General features: G+C 43.1%; 1 protein-coding gene and 1 long non-coding RNA gene across 3 annotated transcripts in view; one reads left to right on the top strand and one right to left on the bottom strand.

Annotated features, from left to right (window-relative positions):
• The window catches only part of TRPC4 (transient receptor potential cation channel subfamily C member 4), a 345,635-nt gene that overhangs the window by 278,223 nt on the left and 49,182 nt on the right, over positions 1-18,230 (top strand). For both annotated transcript variants that reach the window (XM_068267093.1, XM_068267094.1), the window contains 3 exons: positions 2,385-2,707; positions 8,256-8,451; positions 8,749-8,943. In XM_068267093.1, coding sequence (XP_068123194.1) covers positions 2,385-2,707; positions 8,256-8,451; positions 8,749-8,943 — 714 coding nt within the window. The remainder of the gene's footprint in view (positions 1-2,384; positions 2,708-8,255; positions 8,452-8,748; positions 8,944-18,230) is intronic.
• LOC137545645 (uncharacterized) overlaps positions 2,700-18,230 on the bottom strand; it is a 158,872-nt gene continuing 143,341 nt past the window's right edge. The window contains exon 3 of the long non-coding RNA XR_011026071.1: positions 2,700-2,867. This is a non-coding gene — a long non-coding RNA (uncharacterized lncRNA). The remainder of the gene's footprint in view (positions 2,868-18,230) is intronic.

The raw sequence follows: 18,230 nt of genomic DNA, 5'->3' as shown, positions 1-18,230 counted from the left end.
ATTTTATTGGCAAGTAATTTGGTCACTTGTGTTGATTTAAAGAGAGTCTGAGGCCATTTTAAAAATCAGTTTTTACCTCTTATTTACTTTATGAATCATTGCCAGACCTAAAACGCCGCATTCCCACGGCCAAATGAGGGTTTTATCACCCCAAATCCCCAGGGCAAAACCGGGCAGAATTTCCTGGAAGAGGCAGAGCTTTCTGCAGTAGCTCTGCCTCTCCTTGCATCTAGTTGCCCTCAGTTGTCAGTCTCTCAGGATGGGGCCCCCTGTGGCTTATGGGCCACCCTGCGGTTGCATCCCTTGCAGGGTGTATTGTTACGCCCCTGCCTACAATGCCTGGGCATGCTCCTATTGAGGTTGTGGATGGTCTCCTGATGGAGAAACTGTGCCCCCCTCCCTCCTCCTCGCCAAAGTCCCCAAGATAAGATCCCAGAAAGCTTGCATAATTTAACTTTATCAGTTAGCCATTAAAAGGTATTACTTTTACAAGACTTTGTTTTTTTTTCTACCTACATATATCTTTAGATCCAAGATTTTTACCCTTAAATAAAAAAAATAAGAATATGAGTCACGCAAATGTCCTATTTAAGATCAGTTTTATAGATACCATTTTTTATCTCATCAGTTTATTATCACTTTGTTGTTCCCTATAAGGGCCTGTTCACACTGCACAGATCAGAAACTGATCTGTGTAAAAAATTCTCTGTCAGGGCTCGTTCACACTACAGGCGTTTTCTCAATTTTTTTCTCCCACGTACACTTTTTAAAAATACCCCCTGAACGTTTGTGCAATGAATGTCTATGAGAAGGTTCATATCAGCGCAGGTCGTGCGCTGTGCGGGCAGCAAAGCGGTGTGTGGACCATTTTTGAGGCGATTCCGCCTCAATGGAAGGTATAGGAAAAAGATGCAAAATGTTCACAAAATCAATTTGTGCAGCGATTGCGTTTACGTTTTTAAAAAAATACATTGTATTTATTATTTTCCGGGTCAAAGAGTTCACTTCCTGACTTGCGCCAGGGAGTGAATTACAAAACCGCTCAGGAAAACCGCTTAGAAAACAGCTTAGCACAAAAATGAATTGCCAACCCAAGCACCGAGAATAGAAAAAAAGACGCATCAAAAACTGCCCAATGCTAACGGCCACGCGAATGTAACGCAATGTGAACAAGGCCTCAAACAGATCAGTTTTATTGGGCATCAGTTTTTGATCCGTGAACCTCCATTCCGTTAGTGGCCAGTGAATGAGACACATCCATCAACCCAGATATATATCACAGCCGCCCCAAACTTGCGATTCGTTCGGCAGAACTGGATGAATGGATCCGTTCCAACTGACCAATGTGACCGGATCCTACAGATTAGCATATGATCCGTTCACATCCATTAGGATCTGGTCCATTTTGGGCCTTAAGGGGCTATGGATGTGGCAAATTTTTCTATTTTAGTTACATTCCATCTTTCAGATCAAAGTCTGTGCGAACAATAAATAATAATGATAATTCTCTCATTTTTGCTTTAAAAAATTTAATGGTTTATTCTTTACTTTTCTGGTACTTTGAGCAAAAAAAGCTAATTAAAGATATGTAGTGATCTGTACACATTTCACATAATCGTAATTTTGCATCATAATTCGCAATTATGATGTGAAATTGTAATGCAAAATTTGGGGAAATTCGTAATTAATTACGCATGTAATCGTATAACGCAATCTTGCATTAATAAGCTAAATTTCATGTAATTTCGTGCTGAATTTGGTGGTTAATAGCAAAGCCCCAATACTTGCTATCATCACCAAAATTACTGCGTATGTTAAGGGGAATACTGGGAACAAGACAAAAAAAATAATTATTCAAAAAGACTTTGTAGTTTTTGAGAAAATTTATTTTACAAATGCAAAGAAAAAATGGTTTTAAACTAATAAATGTTTAAAAACTATTTTTCCTTGCATTTTTTTAAAAATCAATTTTCTCAAAAACTACAAGGCCTTTTTGAAAAATATTTTTTTTGACTTGTACCCTCTATTCTCCTTAGCATATGTAGCATTTTTGGTCTCAATAGCATGTATGGGGACTTTGCTATTCACGGCTAAATTCAGCACAAATTACATGAAAATTGCATTAAATTTTACACAAACTTGCAAATGATTATACAAAATCAATTGAATTTACAAATTGTAATTATGTGTAGGCGTAATTGCCAAAATTTACGTGAACTTTTGCATAATTGTAATTAGCTGATTATGATCATCGCTAAATATATGATCTGTTGTTTTTAATATTAACTTGCCAAGTATATGGGCATCACTTGGAACTCTTCTGAAAACACTCCGTGAATTTATATAAAGGTTTAATGTTCTCTTTTCTTTCCCGTTCTTGCCAGTACAATACTGAATACTTAGTTCGAAACGACTGGGACATGTGGCACCCAACGCTGGTTGCTGAAGCATTATTTGCAATTGCCAACATCTTTAGCTCTTTACGTCTGATCTCCTTGTTCACAGCCAACTCTCACCTGGGTCCCCTTCAGATTTCCCTGGGAAGAATGCTTCTGGATATATTAAAGTTTCTTTTTATATACTGTCTTGTGCTGCTCGCATTTGCCAATGGCTTGAATCAATTGTACTTCAATTATGACACCACCGACAACAAGACCTTGAATTGCACTGGCATCCGATGTGAAAAACAGAACAATGCCTTTTCTACGTAAGTTTATTTTGATTACTATTTTTCTTTTAGATTGATTAGATTTAGATTGTGTCATGCTTGGTTCAAATCCCAGCCAGGTTAACATCTGCATGGAGGTTGTATGTTCTCCCCCTGTCTGCGTTGGTTTAATTCAGGCACTCCGGTTTCCTCCAAAATCCTAAAAACATACAGATAAGTTAATTGGTTTCTCCCTAAAAAGTTGGCCCTGGACTATGATGCATACACTACACGATACATACATAGACATGACTATGGTAGGGATTAGATTGTGAGCCCCTCTAAGGGACAGTTAAGTGGCATGGCTCTATACTCTGTAAAGTGCTGCAGAAGATGTTGATGCTATATACAGTATATACTAAATAATAATAATCAGTGGTGCTCAGCAAGATTTCGGATATCCGAAGTACCCATATAATCCAAACTTTTTCCACTATCCGAAGTTTGAATAGCAATTCGGATATTTTTTAAAATCCGAATAGACTTTCCGAGCAAACTCGGATTTACCATCTGAAATCCGAAATCTGGGCGGATAGCTCCAATCTGTACTGAACTTGACTGCTCCTGTCATTCATCTTTCTCCTCACTCTTCCTCTGCTGCTCCTCTCTGTCAAGCTCTTCATTGGCCTGCCAATTAAACAGAGGATCCAGTTTAAACTCTTAACCCTAACCAACAAAGCTCTCCACAATGTCTCTCCCCTGTACATCTCTTCACTAGTTTCCAGATACCAACCCAACCTCAGACCTGCACATTACCTGCGTTTGTCCTCCTCTGGAATTACCTCCTCACATTCACGTATACAAGACTGTGCACGTGCTTCACCCCTCCTCTGTAATGCCCTTCCACCAGGGGTGCTCGGATACCCCTTTTCAAAATCCGGATTGACCCGGATCCGGATACCCAGATATCCGGATCCAGATCATATATCCGGATTTGAACTTTTGGGTATCCGATCCGAATCGGATATCCAACCCCAGTATCTGGGATATCCGGGCAAATTTGGATATCCGGATAGAAAAAAACGGAAGTGGCCTTTAAATTGCTTTAACAACGTTTTTTAGGGTAAATGAGGCATGTAGCATCATTATTTTTTAAAGGGGAACACTAATTGATGATGTGGGGACGTAACCCCCCCCCCCCAAAAAAAAATGTCTGTCAATTAACATTAGGCCTAGGTTCCAGACAGCAGTCGTGCAGCCCACATTGTGTCCAAAGTCCAACCGCACAACTGGGACATGACAGTTTTCAGCCAAGACACCTCCAAAAAATTATGCAGCAATTGTGTTTTGGGTTAAATATAGGTGGTATCAGTGGCCTGTGGCACCCTGGCGGTGGGAGCTGCACAGGCAGCAGGAGCAGGGCAATGCAGCAGCAGCAGGTGTAACGTGTGCCAGGAGCATGCCGGACATGTCACGTGTCACTTGTCACGTGGCACTTTTGGCACGTGGCACTTGTCACGTGGCACATGGCACTTGGCTCGTGCCATGTGGCACTTGGCATGTGCCAAGTAACACGTGCCATGTGTCACATGACACATGCCAAGTGACACGTGTCAAGTGCCAAGTGCCACGTGCCAAGTGACACGTGCCAAGTGCCATGTGACACGTGCCAAGTGCCGAGTGACAATCAGACATCAGAGGAGAAGACACTAGTGCACACTAACTGTCACACTGGCACTGTTCACAGCACAGCAGTTCTGTAGAAAGCTAACACAGTAGTACTATTACTCTAACAACTACTATGACTGACTGCAGTACTACAGTACTAACTACACAATAACACAGTAATCCTATCCCCTAATCCCTAATCTAACCTATACTGTAGCTAGCTAAGGCTAATAGCTGGCCAGCAGGCAGCAGCTGGCCTGGTCTGTGCACAGCACACACACAGACACATAGCAGCTGCAGCAGCACTGGAGCACACACTCTGACTGTCACACTATGCTACAGCTAATTAACAAATAACAATAGTGTAGTGATAGTGAAGGGGTTAATCACTGAACAGCTTATCACTGTGTGTACAGTTCTTGCTAGGCCAGCAGCACTGGAGCACACACTCTGACTGTCACACAATGAAATCAATCAAGTTAATTAATGATTTAACAATAGTGTAGTGATAGTGAAGGGGTTAATCACTGAACAGCTTTAGGTTTATAACTGTGTACAGCCCTTGCTAGGCCAGCAGCACTGGAGCATGTCTCTCAGTGAGCATTCAGCAAGCTAGGACGATATGTCTCATCATGGCAGCCCTCCTTATTATACAGGTGGGCTGGCCAGTGTTCCTTTCTGTGATTGGATGCCAGGGCTTAGGCTGGAAGCCCTCTGATTGGCCCAATGAGGTCAGGTGGGGCTGGCCAGGGTTCCCCTCTGTGATTGGTTGCTAGGGCTTCTGCTGGGAGCCCTCTGATTGGCTCCAGGACATCGTCTCCTTAGTTACAGTATTTTGGATCCGGATCGTGAAACCCGCCCCAAGAGTTAGGCGGTCCTGGGGCTGCCACCCTCCCGACGCCGATCAGCGTTAGGCGGTCAGGAGGGGGTTAAAGTGGAATATCAGTTCTTCAAAATGCATCAGTTTAGAAATTAAGTTTTACCCTAAATTGTTATACCAGGCAATAATAATAACTGAAATCGGTTGGTTACTGTAAAGAAGTTGCGCAAACTTATCATTTTAATATTTACCTAAGAAACTAACTGTAAACAATGGAGTTACACAGTAAATGTATTAAAAGCTCATGAAAAGAAAAGAAAGAGGGTGTCTCACTAAGACAGTGGGAGACCTGCCTGCAGTGCCCAATCAAAGAGGTGAGTATGGATCCTTCTGGTCACTCTCTTATTTCAAAATCTTTCCTGAATGTCTGCTTAATAGGTAAACAATAATATATATTTAATGAGTGCAGTTAAGTTGAACTATGGAGCCATGCTAGCTGTGGAAACTTTCAAGAACTATACCTTGCGTCTATAAAATGAAGGTTACTAAGGGTAAGACCTACCGGTATTATAGCTACCTGTAGAACTGTAGTTGGCCTTTAAATATATGAACCTTGGTTCAGAAGTTTAATTCTTGTTTGGCAGGTCAGGCACTTGAGTCATCTACACATTTGCAATATTAGTCCCCCAAAAGGATCTTTAGAAATAGTTTTGAGCAACATATGTGGTGTGATTGCTGTATAGACACATTGTTTGGCTAGTGTATGAACAGTGCATTCTGGTCTTTGGAAATGGGGGCAAAAGCAATTCCTTTTTTTTAAGAATTAATTTTGAAGTTCCTATGGAGAACAAAAGGCATAGAACGAAGGTGATCTATCCTGGTGAATTTCTAAAGAGAAGGCCAGTGGCATCAGTGGACTCCAGCACACATTTTATACCAATGTCAAATGTGTATACGTAGGCATGGGCGTTTGCAGAAAATTTTTCAGGGGGGGGAAGAAGCGGGGCGAAGTGCGCCAAAAAATGGGGCTAGTGTAGCGCGCCGCACCGAAAAATGGGTGTGGTCATGAACCAGAATGTGGGTAAGGTCGCGGGTGGAGACAAGTTTTTACATGAACTTAGCAATGGTGGGACATTAGATTAGGGCAGTGGTGGCGAACCTTTTGAAGGTCGAGTGCCCAAACTGCAACCCAAAAGTCACTTTACTATCGCAAAGTGCCAACAGCAATTTAAACTAAATACAAACGTTTTAAGTCATACATGTACATTATGGAAAATCTAAGTTGAAAATAAACTGTGAAGATAAACAATTTCATCTATCCGACTCCTGAAAAATGTGTTCATTTTTTTTAGAACCTTCCAGTTTCATTTTCGGTTTTAAAAAGCTGAAAAATTAGGTTTAATGCTATTGTCTCATATGATGATGATTCAGCTTTTTCCATAGTCTTGCAGTTAGCAATTATGTGACCCCCAACAAGACAAATTCAGCAATCATGAGGCCCCCAACATGACCAACTCAGCAATCATGAGGCCCCCAAGAAGACACATTCAGCAATCATGAGGCCCCCAAAAAGACAAATTCAGTGATCTTGAGGCCCCCAACAAGCCATGAGGCCCCCAACAAGACAAATTCAGTAACCATGAGGCCCCCAACAAAACAAATTCAGCAGTCATGAGGCACATAAATAGACAGCATTTCACATAAATAGGCAGAATGCCCCCTTAATATGGTAGACACCTCTCACCTGGTAGCAGTTTCCCAAAATACACTCAATCTGACAGCAGTGGTTCTCCAAAAATAGGTAGCCCCAGGTCTATAGGTGTCCCCAGAATAGGTGGCCAGTGGTATAAATGTCCCCAGAACAAGTAGCCAGGGGTAGAGATGTCCCCAGAACAAGTAGCCAGGGGTAGAGATGTCCCCAGAACAGGTAGCCAGGGGTATATGTGCCCAGTATATGTAGGCAGGGGTATATGTGCCCAGTATATGTAGCCAGAGGTATATGTGCCCAGTAAATGTAGGCAGGGGTATATGTGCCCAGTATATGTAGTCAGGGGTATATGTGCGCAGTATATGTAGCCAGGGGTATGTGTCCCCAGTATATGTAGCCAGAGGTATAGATGACCCCAGTATATGTAGTCAGGGGTATATGTGCCCAGTATATGTAGTGAGGTGTATATGTGCCCAGTATATGTAGTCAGGAGTATATGTGCCCAGTATATGTAGCCAGGGGTATATGTGCCCAGTATATGTAGCCAGGGGTATATGTGCCCAGTATATGTAGCCAGGGGTATATGTGCCCAGTATATGTAGCCAGGGGTATATGTGCCCAGTATATGTAGCCAGGGGTATATGTGCCCAGTATATGTAGGCAGCGGTATATGTGCCCAGTATATGTAGGCAGGGGTATATGTGCCCAGTATATGTAGCCAGGGGTATATGTGCCCAGTATATGTAGCTAGGGGTATATGTAGCCAGGGGTATATGTGCCCAGTATACGTAGCCAGGGGTATATGTGCCCAGTATATGTAGCCAGGGGTATATGTTCCCAGTATATGTAGGCAGGAGAGGGGTATATGTCCCCACAATAAGTAGCCAGGTGTGCCCCTAGCAGGAGGGGAGCAGCGCAGAGAAGAGGGAGAGCTATGGGCACTCACCTTAGGGGCTCTCCCTCTCTTGCTCTCCCCTCCGGAACGAAGTGTTGTGCAGCGGATGGGCAGCGGGCGGAACTTACCTCTGTCTCGTTCAGGCGCCGGATGGATTTGCCACTAGTCTGGTCTGGACCAGACCAGATAGCGGCACCAGAGCTTCCGGCGCTGGAGCAAGACGGAGGTAAGTTCCGCCCATTGCCCAGCTGCTGCACAACACTTCGTTCCGGATGGGACAGCAAGGGAGGGAGAGCCCCCTAAGGTGAGGGAGGGGGGCCCATAGCTCTCCCTCTTCTCTGCGCTGCTCCCCTCCTGCTGGCCGCACAGGCACGCGGCCAGGGGGGCAGCGGGCGGCCAGGGTCGGGCAGATGCCCGAATTTGCCATATGTGCGGACGCCCATGTACGTAGGCTTGGTTATGACTTATTGATATTATTTACTGTAGATCTTGACTTACTCTTTTTGTTTTCTCGCAGGTTATTTGAAACCATACAGTCCTTGTTCTGGTCAATTTTTGGCCTCATCAATCTCTATGTAACAAAAGTGCAACCTGACCATAAGTTCACAGAGTTTGTCGGTGCAACCATGTTTGGGACTTACAACGTAATCTCTTTGGTTGTTCTTCTAAATATGCTGATAGCTATGATGAACAATTCCTACCAACTCATTGCTGTGAGTCACATTTTTACTCAATTTATTCATTGCAGACTTTTCCTAATATCATCAAATGTAACCTTTAACCACATTCAAGAAATAGGTCAATGAGGAGGTGTAGACCTAAATTCGGAGAATGAACATAAAAAAAAACGGTGTGGCAAAGGGGCATTTGGCAGATCTCTTGTTATGATGAAATGTCTTTGAATCTCTCGGAATCCACTAGAGATTCTCTTAGAGCATGCATTTGATTAAAGCGCCCATTCAAAAGAGCACACACATCATATTATTACATTCCTTATGATTTATTTATAGGATCATGCTGATATTGAATGGAAGTTTGCGAGAACAAAGTTGTGGATGAGCTATTTTGAAGAAGGAGGGACACTTCCGACTCCATTTAATATAATCCCTAGTCCCAAATCCTTATGGTATTTCTTTAAATGGATAAGGAAACAAGTATGCAAGAAGAACATAAGGAAAAAGCCTGAAAGTTTCGGAGCAATTGGTGTAAGTGGCAGATTCTTGTATTTTTTTTTCTCTGCATATAAATGTCAATAAACAAAATAAGTTTTTTTTTTTTTAAAGTGACAAATGCATATGTTCAAAAATTCTATGAACACACAAACTGCAAATGTTTCACCTTCTTCAAAGAGTAGTAATACTTAGTGATCAGTGTAATCTAAAGTGTGTACAGATTAAAATACACTCCATTCACCTTTAGGGCAAATATGTTGGGATCACTATATGTGAATATGTGGCAAGTAATTTTCAAATGCTGTAACCGCTGCATTGTTATTCCATTCGTCCAGTTTAATGCAGTGGTTCTCAGACTTTAAAGGGCATGTGTTATAATTTAAGTAGGCCTCAGTTATTTGGACTGAGTTAGTCAAAAAGGCTTGGAGTGCAGATCGGCCCTTTAAGGGGATTTTCTCTGAGAGAGAAAATCTGCAGTTCTGTCAGCAGAACTAGAACATACCAAGAAGCTGTTCTGTGGACAAGGCCGCAGGTCTCCCTGACCTGGGCATGTACCGCCACTAGAACAATAAACATCAGCCATGTTTTGTAAATATCCACATTCCTGCATGTATGTCAAATGCCTCATTGATTATTAATCGAGTAGGTGTGTATGATGACACCGCGAGTGGGTCCACCAATAGACTGATCTAGGGGATGGCGAAGATGAGGTCATATTTAACTCTTTCCTAGTAGGTATTAAACCCGGGGTGAGCGATGGAGAGGGCACTCTGCTCCTTACTTTCGCACTAGCTCGCAAGGCTGACTGGGACCTCTAAGTATGTTCTTCCTTTCTGTAATCTGATATAATGTATGCTGTACATAGGTAGTTTAGTGGAACGTAGGTTAGCAAGAAGTGCCTGATTGACTTCAGCAGGAAGTCTAATCAAGAGCTTGTAACGCAACATGAAGATTGGCATGGCTAGGATATGATGAATGTATATATCTGTATTTCTGTTTCCTGAATAAACTACGTAAACATTGAAGAAGCCTGAGAAAAGTCTATCTCCGGCTTGCTGTGTGGAGAGTCAAGTGATCTCACAGTCTGTGAGACGCAACTGTAAGAAGTTACTGGTGTCGAAGCAAGGTGATATAGAACAGTTTATAACAATGGTGCCGATTTAAACCCTGATTGAACACTGTCTAGCAGTACAAGCAGACAGGGGCCGGGGGCCGTAGAAGTTTTCAAGATATTCCACAGCAAAACAAGTGGAATAGACGCGGACTGTAAAGCTTATCAAGCTGATGCTGATAAGTGGTGTGGAGAGTGTGCGGGAGCCAAGCACACGGCTGCAATTCGAGAATATCAGCGGCGAAACTCTTGGACGTTACACTGTAACTGCATGTGCACACAGTTACAAGCCTAAACCTGGGTCAGAAGGAACTCTCAGAGGCTACGGCTGCTCGCAACTGCCACTGGAGATCGATCCGCTGTGGGGGAAGGTGGATGCCCCCACTGATGTTCCGGAGTCCACAGAAGTTTCGCGGGAGAAAAAGTTGCGGAATGCTGATGAATTGCGAAGAGTCCGCAGATCAGGCATGTATGATTTACGTTGTTATATTGCATTATCTTTATTGTACAAGGAGAGGATAATGTGTTCTGGGTTTTGTGTTAATGGCAGCGTGGAGGCTGCGGGCTTCTCATCTCTCCCGTGCGTGGTGGGAGGGGTGAGGATAGGAGCAGCTCCGATGTAAATACATAGTGCTGTTTTCAGAGTTTATGTGCTTTGATTTTTTCTTAGGATTCAATGTTCCTGTGTTGCAGATGTTTTTTTCTCTCTCTCTCTCTTCCCTCTGGCTTGTGAACAGGGGTATGTTACGGTCTGACCAGTGTACTGAGTCTGGGAGTGGTGCCAGCGGTGTTTTAGTCTAGCTGAGGGCGGCCTCCGAGCAAGTAAATGGGGGAGAGAGGAGACGAGGAGAGAAGTAAGGAAAGAGAGGGGGAGAAAGTGGTAAGCTGTTTTTTTTTCTCTTTTCTCTTTTTTTTCGGGGAGATGGGTAGACAGGAATACACAGCCCTTGTCTCTGGGTGGCTGTGTAAGTAAGTTTATAGCTACAGCTGAGATAATGGGTGAAGTGTGACTGTACTCTGGCGCGTTCTTTCGGTTTGGGAGATGTTCTGCAAGTTTCTCGCGTTTCCAGTCAGTGCTGCTAAAAGGTTGCTAAATGTCTGCATCTGTTTTAGGTTGTGTGGCGAGCTCCGGCTGATAAATGTCTCAGAAGAAGTTTCTAGCTGGGATGGTAACAGTTAATGTGGTTTCAAGTTCACAGCACGCTCTAGTGGGTCTGAGCTATGTCTGTGTTAATCAGATAGTTGTGAGGAGAGAGAGCGTTCCATGTCCCTGGGTGATACTACGATGTATAGTATTTGGAATTGCAGCTGGGACACGGTTGGTTTCTCCGGTTTTGAAGGCAGTGTGTGTGGCGGAAGGCTGATCTTTGTGCACTGTGTATCGATGCTGTGTGTAATTATGCATAAAATGTGTGTTCTGTTTGAATTTGTGTTTTTCTCCTAATGTTTATAGGATTAAGTGGTTGCTACGGGAGATTGATAGCAGCCATCTTAGCTGGCAGTCCAGGACTCAAAATGGCGGCATAGGGGAGGGCCCGCCCCCAAGAGTCATGGCTCCCACACGTCATGGCAGGGGGGGAGGAGGGGCTGGGGGATCCACGTCACGTCAGGCTGTGCTCGCGGCTCCGGGCAGAGCAGCTGAAAGGAAGGGGGGTAGAAATACAGAGCTATTCTACTGAGAATCTCGGATGCCGAATATTTCTCCATAGCCTGAATTCCAGGGATAGGAATGCCAGGATACGTGCACCAAGCTGTTACTGTAAGATTAGCATGAGCATGGATAGGAAGTGTTTCCCAGCTAGGTGCAGGGACACACGTAGCAGTGCAGATCAGGAAAGTGTCTGTACTGAGTTGCTTATGGGATTATTCCTGTAAGTGGGGCACCGTAATGGGTGGTGCAGCATGAGTTCCCAATAGAAGGAAGGGGGGACAGTGCATCAGGGGGGTGCCGGAGGTGGAAAAAAGGGAGTGGACCAATCCGGGTTTCCGTCGCCGCTGCTGCAGAGCGGTAACGTTTTTTCCGGTTTTCGTGGTGGACAGGGCCAGAGCTTGACTAAGAGGTCTATGCTGGGCTGGGGCTGTTTTTTGTGCGTTTTTTTCGTCCACTGATTGGTCAAATATGTTTTTCCAGCTCCTATCAAGTGTAGCACAAAGAACAAGAACTGACAGCAGTTCATGGGGCAATCATAAAGATGAAAGAATTGCCATGTACAGAGTGACAGTGTATCAGTACGGTGTTTGCCATATGACTACCTACCACGTGGGCAGTCAGGGATCTGCATACAGGCATGTGACGCTGGTATGCTTAGCCCTGCACCCTGTGTAGTTTAAGTGCAAGGTGCTCCTTCCTAGTCCTACAGGGAGGCAGCCATTTTTTTTTGTAGTCTAGGTAGTGGCACGGCAAACATTGGTCAGAGGGTACAACACACAGAACTTCTATCAGAGCTGGTATCGCCATGAAGTTCTAGATAAGTAAATGCGAAACTGAGTAAGAGCATTGCAGGCTCACCTGCAAAGCAGCAACAGGTGTGGCATCCGTAATCTGTGCATGCGTCGGCCGCGTATGTACAGATAGGGGGGGGTGTGGAAGGAGCCAGCAATGAGGTGAGAGCTTCCAAAAGGTGAAGCGAGCTTCCAAAGGTGAAGTCCGCGGGAGCATATTTTAAACAGGTAAGTACTGAGGATAGTACTTAGGTAGGGGAGAGAGGTTGTAACTCCAATCTACCAATAAGAGTAAACAGAGTTCATGAGAACCATAAAGCAACGAGATCAATTACGGTATATATTGATCAATTTAAAGTGTAAAGAGTACAAGCCGCAGGGCGAATCCCAAATCATTAATAAGAATTGATTTGTTTGTATTTCGATTTCAGGAGTTTGACAATATGGACTCGAGACAGCTGCAGTGCTGGCAGCAAAGATGGAGATGTCAGTCGGATAAGCGAAAGGTTCCAGATGCCAATCTGAGTTTGGAGAACAGCGAGATTCCTGAAATTGGAAAGAGACTAAAAAGCGAGATTCCTGAAATTGGAAAGAGACTAAAAAGCGAGATTCCTGAAATTGGAAAGAGACTAAAACACGAGATTCCTGAGATCGGAAAACGACTAAAAAAACTGACTGAGCAAAGCATAGTGCAAATTGCTAATGTTTTTCTTTCCCAAGGTGGTGCTTTTATAATGAAGAGTACCGTGCTGATGGTGATCATAGGTTGCCATTTCGTCCTAGGAGAACGAAGAGAGGACATTCTCATGTATAATAAGGGGTTAATGAGAATGCAAGGCCCAAGCATGTTAATGTTTGGTGACAAAGGTACTAATCCTTTCACACCTCCCTCCGCTTGGCACAGATGGACCATGCAGGGACGGAGGAAAAGAGCACTTGTGCCAGGAGAAAACAAATTTCATGGCACAAGGTGGGTGAAAGGTCTGAAGGGTCAGGTGTGCCGGCAGTGGGAATTGAATGGCAGTGTAAATCTGCTATTGAATGCCACACTCCCAGAATCGATGCACCGATCCAAAAGTTGGTTAAAAGGTACATTGCAGTACAATGGGTACATGCAAAAGGTGGAGTGTGTGATTCAGGGGTACCTTGTCTTGGTTATGCAGAGTGAGATGGTTCCAGATTGGAGAGGAACGAGCAGGAGGCGTCAATTCTCCTACCAGAGAGACGCAGGGGACAACATCACACTCTGGAGCTACCAACAGAGAGTGCCTCTGAAACAACTATACACACGTAAAGGCTGGAAAGCCGAGGGGTGGTGGTTCTCGAAACAAGAAGTAAAAATCGAGATTGAGCCACATTTTCAGGTGACAAAGAGGGTGGGGAGAGCGGTCCCGGGGGAGGGAAAGCCAACACAGGGAACCCCATCCACACTACACGGGTCACAACAGGGGACGATATTACACAGTCCATATGCAGCCGCTTATCCTCATGCTAGTTGGGTAAGTGAAGAGGTACTCTTAATTGAAAGATTGCAGAGAGTACAGTCTTCCCAACCTCTGGTACATAGTGTGCCTCAGGACATAAGGGGGAAAGAGGTCCTGATTGGACAGTTGGGGACATATTTTGTCAGGGAGATGCTAAAAGATCCGGTACAACTGAGATTGGACAAGGGAAAGTATATCGATTTTTCTGGAGAAGGATCTTTTGCATGGAAGCTTCGAGATGTTTGGGTGAACAAAGGTAGTTTAGTGGAACGTAGGTTAGCAAGAAGTGCCTGATTGACTTCAGCAGGAAGTCTAATCAAGAGCTTGTAACGCAACATGAAGATTGGCATGGCTAGGAAATGATGAATGTATATATCTGTATTTCTGTTTCCTGAATAAACTACGTAAACATTGAAGAAGCCTGAGAAAAGTCTATCTCCGGCTTGCTGTGTGGAGAGTCAAGTGATCTCACAGTCTGTGAGACGCAACTGTAAGAAGTTACTTTTGTCGAAGCAAGGTGATATAGAACAGTTTATAACAGCATGTATCTCTTTATGTACAGGTAGTCCCTGGTCAATGAACAAGATAGGGACTGTAGGTTTGTTCTTAACCTAAATCCATTGGAACACTGTGCCATCTCTGTCCCCTCTTTCTCCTCGGTGCCCCCAGTGTCCCCCTTTGTGTCACCTCTCTCCCCCTTTTCCCTCAGTGTCCCCCTCTATGCCACTTCTGCCTCCACTGTTTCCCTCTGCCTGCTCTGTGTCCCTCTGTACCATCTCTACTCCCCTCACCCTCTTTCTGCCGCTCTCTGACCTCCTTTGTGACACCTTTTATCCTAGTAATGATTGTAGCTTATTTTGCTTACAGAAAATTTCATGTAAAATTTTGCAAATAAGATTATATGTAATGACGGTTTTGATATCGAATTGAGTTCACATTATCCACCCAGTTTCCAGCAGGAATGGTGACCGGGGCTAATTGCCGATTTGGGTGATGCCATCGGCGCTAATGCAAATATCAGCTGCTGGGCAGTGAAAGCAGAAATTTGAGTTGCCAAATAAATATCATTTTGAAAATTAGAACATTATAGTTTTTGAAATTATTTTTGTATTGAAAAAATTAGAACGTTGTCGTTTTTGAAGTTTTTATTGTTTTGAAAACTAGTTATAGTTATGGAAATTTTGGGTCTTTTGTATTTAACAATTTTCCTTTTTTGAAAATGATCATTGCGTATTATTGCAGACATTTTCCGCATAAAGGCATTAGCGTCCGCATACAGAGAAGTTTCTTGCGCATTATTGCGGACATTTTTCCACATAAGGGCATAAGCGTCCGCATACAATGAATTTCCATATTCTTTTTTATTATTACTGTTAAAATGCATAAGGGCATAAGCGTCCGCATACAATGAATAAGGGCATAAGGGCATAAGCGTCCGCATACAATTAATTTCTATGCGGATTATTGCGGACATTTTCCCGCATAACTGTCCGCATACAATTTTCGATGCTGGTCGAAACCGCGAATATTTCTGAAGATTTGCACGAAAATTCGCCGAATTCGAAAACGTAATTTTCGATGCGAAAATGACTTAGGCGAAAATTTGCAAGCAACACTGTTATAGATATTGACAATTTTTGTCTTTTGCATTTAACAATTTTTTTTTGATGCACGTGGTTTTGGGTTAGGTGTCAGGAAAGGGGGTTAAGGGTTAGGCACCAGGGAGGGGGGGGGGGGTTTAGGGTAAGGCGTCAGGAAGGGGGGGTTTAGGGTTAGGCATCATTAGAGGGGGAGAGTTCTGTATGAGAGTAGGGTTAGCTTTAGTTGTAGTAAAATATCAGTAAAATTTCCCAATATTTTACTGTTGTCATTACCACTGTACATATTTTTTTTTTCATCTGGCACCCAATTCACAATGGTATTTATCGTTTAAACTTATATTGGCTTTACCCAGTGCCCATTTTTCCTTATGCCCCTATTTCATGAACGCCCCAGTGCTGGATCACAGGTTTGCCATCATCAAATGTATAAAATGTGCATGCAGAACTTGGGACTGGCTGTATAGTATAATGTACCACAGTAACGTAATGTTACAGAAATTAAACACCATTTTTTCTTTGACATTTTTAACCACTTCACCCCCAAGGGGTTTTTACCCTAGCAGACCAGAGTAATTGTAACCTGTCAACGCGCCTACCTTTATTCGCCAATAACTTTATCACTACTTGTCACAATAAAATGATCTATATTTTTTTTTCACCACCAATTAGGCTTTCTTTGGGTGGTACGTTATGCTCGGAATTATTTAATTCTAAATGCATTTTAACAGTAATAATAAGAAAGAATATGGAAACAAATCATTTATTCTCAGTTTTTGGCTGTTATAGTTTTAACCACTTAAGAACCAGGGCTTAACCCCCCCCCCCCCCCCTAATGACCAGGCCATTTTTCACTAATTAGGCCACCGCAGCTTTAAGGCCTTGCTGCAGGGTCACACAACTCAGCACACAAGTGATCCCCACACTTTTTTGCCCACCAACAGAGCTCTCTATTGGTGGGCTGTGATTGGTGGTGCAGTGTTTGTTTTTTTACAAATATTTATTTGACATATTTTTAAATAAATATTCCTATTTTTTAAATATGTTTACTAGCCACCCTCCCTCCCCCACCAGCCAATGAGTGCGATTGGCTGTCATAGTCTTCAGCCTATGACAGCGGATCTCTGTCTTGCCACCCAGGGGAACACGGCTGTCCCCAGTAGATCGCCATAGATCACAGCGCTGTACAGACTAAATAGACGGCGGTTTCGCCATCTAACAGTCTCCTAGCTGCGATCACCACTGGGAGACTGATGATGAAGCGGAGCTCCGTCATTCAAGAGGAGATGTGCGTGCATAAGGGAGCGTAATCTCCTTCAAAACACGCTCCCAGGACTGCACGCCGATCGGCGTTAAGTGGTCCTGGGGCTGCCGCTGCATGCACGCTGATTGGCATGGAGCGGTCCTGTTATGGTTAAAATAAAATGTGCTACTATAAATAAAACCCACATATTTATTTTGCACATTTGTCCCGGCTATTACAACGATTAAAGTATGTCCATAGTACAATGTATGGTGAGGCGACAATATTGTATTTGGAAATAAAGGTGCAGTTTTTAAGTTTTGGTTCGGTCACTAATTACAAGCCCATATATGCAAATATAACACTAATATACCCTCATGCCATACATAGGAACCATTTTTTCTTTATGTGAATACTGTCATTTTTGTTTGTTTGTTTGTTTTAATTTGGGAAATATGGGGAGGGGCGGGAGAGGGGGGAAGGAGGTATTCATTAATTTCTATTTAATTTATAAAGTGTAAAATGTAGTGTAAAATGTGTTTGTTTTTTTACTTTAGTATGTAATTTTTAGAACAAGCATAGAGACAGCATTTGTTACAGCAAGTGTCATTGGCTTCTCATTGAAGCCATGATCTTTCTCTTACAGGCACTTTGATTGGTTCCCTTTCACCAATTGTGTCTCACTGAAACTACCCGCGGCAGGGGGTGGGGTGTTCTGCAGTGCTTGACCACGGTAGTGGTGGCATACATTATGCAAAAATTGCATGAAATCATGAATGGACTACATGAAATCAAATGAATGTCCAAATTGTAATTACATATGGCTGTAATTGTGAAATTGTACATGAAATTTTGAGTAATCATAATTAGCTGATTTCAATCATCACTATTCAAGAGCCTCTGTGTTGCCACAATGACAATGTCAGAACACACTGCACATGATGAGATAGAAAATACTGGAGGTCCAGTTTACTGTATAGCGAGGGTACTCTCCTGCCTCTTTTCCTATAATCTGCTAGGACACAGCACATACCAGTATATATTTTCTAATCCATCACATACTGTATATTGTGAGGTTTGAAAGAGCTTTTGACTTTTTAAACTAATGGGATAGAACAGCTCATTAGCAGTTTTTGGACAGCGACTAAGGCGTCCCGCTGTGCTTTGTGCATTTTTTGGAGAACATTGAGACAATTAACAAAAAACAAACCTAATGAACTTACCAACTTAATTAGCACCTTAAATCCTGACAATTTGACAAACTCATTCTTGAGATAATATTAGAGTAGTGATCTGGATGTTAAATGACTGAGCTGCCTCTTTGATATATCATCCCCCTGTGAATTATTCATCCCATCATTACGCCACAACTCCACCCTTGACCTTCCTTTCTGTAATCAAATCTTTACTTCATGATTATTTAAAGATCACTGGCATAGCAT

This window comes from Hyperolius riggenbachi, chromosome 2 (assembly GCF_040937935.1).
Source record: "Hyperolius riggenbachi isolate aHypRig1 chromosome 2, aHypRig1.pri, whole genome shotgun sequence".
Lineage (NCBI taxonomy): Eukaryota > Metazoa > Chordata > Amphibia > Anura > Hyperoliidae > Hyperolius > Hyperolius riggenbachi.
This window is presented reverse-complemented; position numbering and strand designations above follow the sequence as displayed.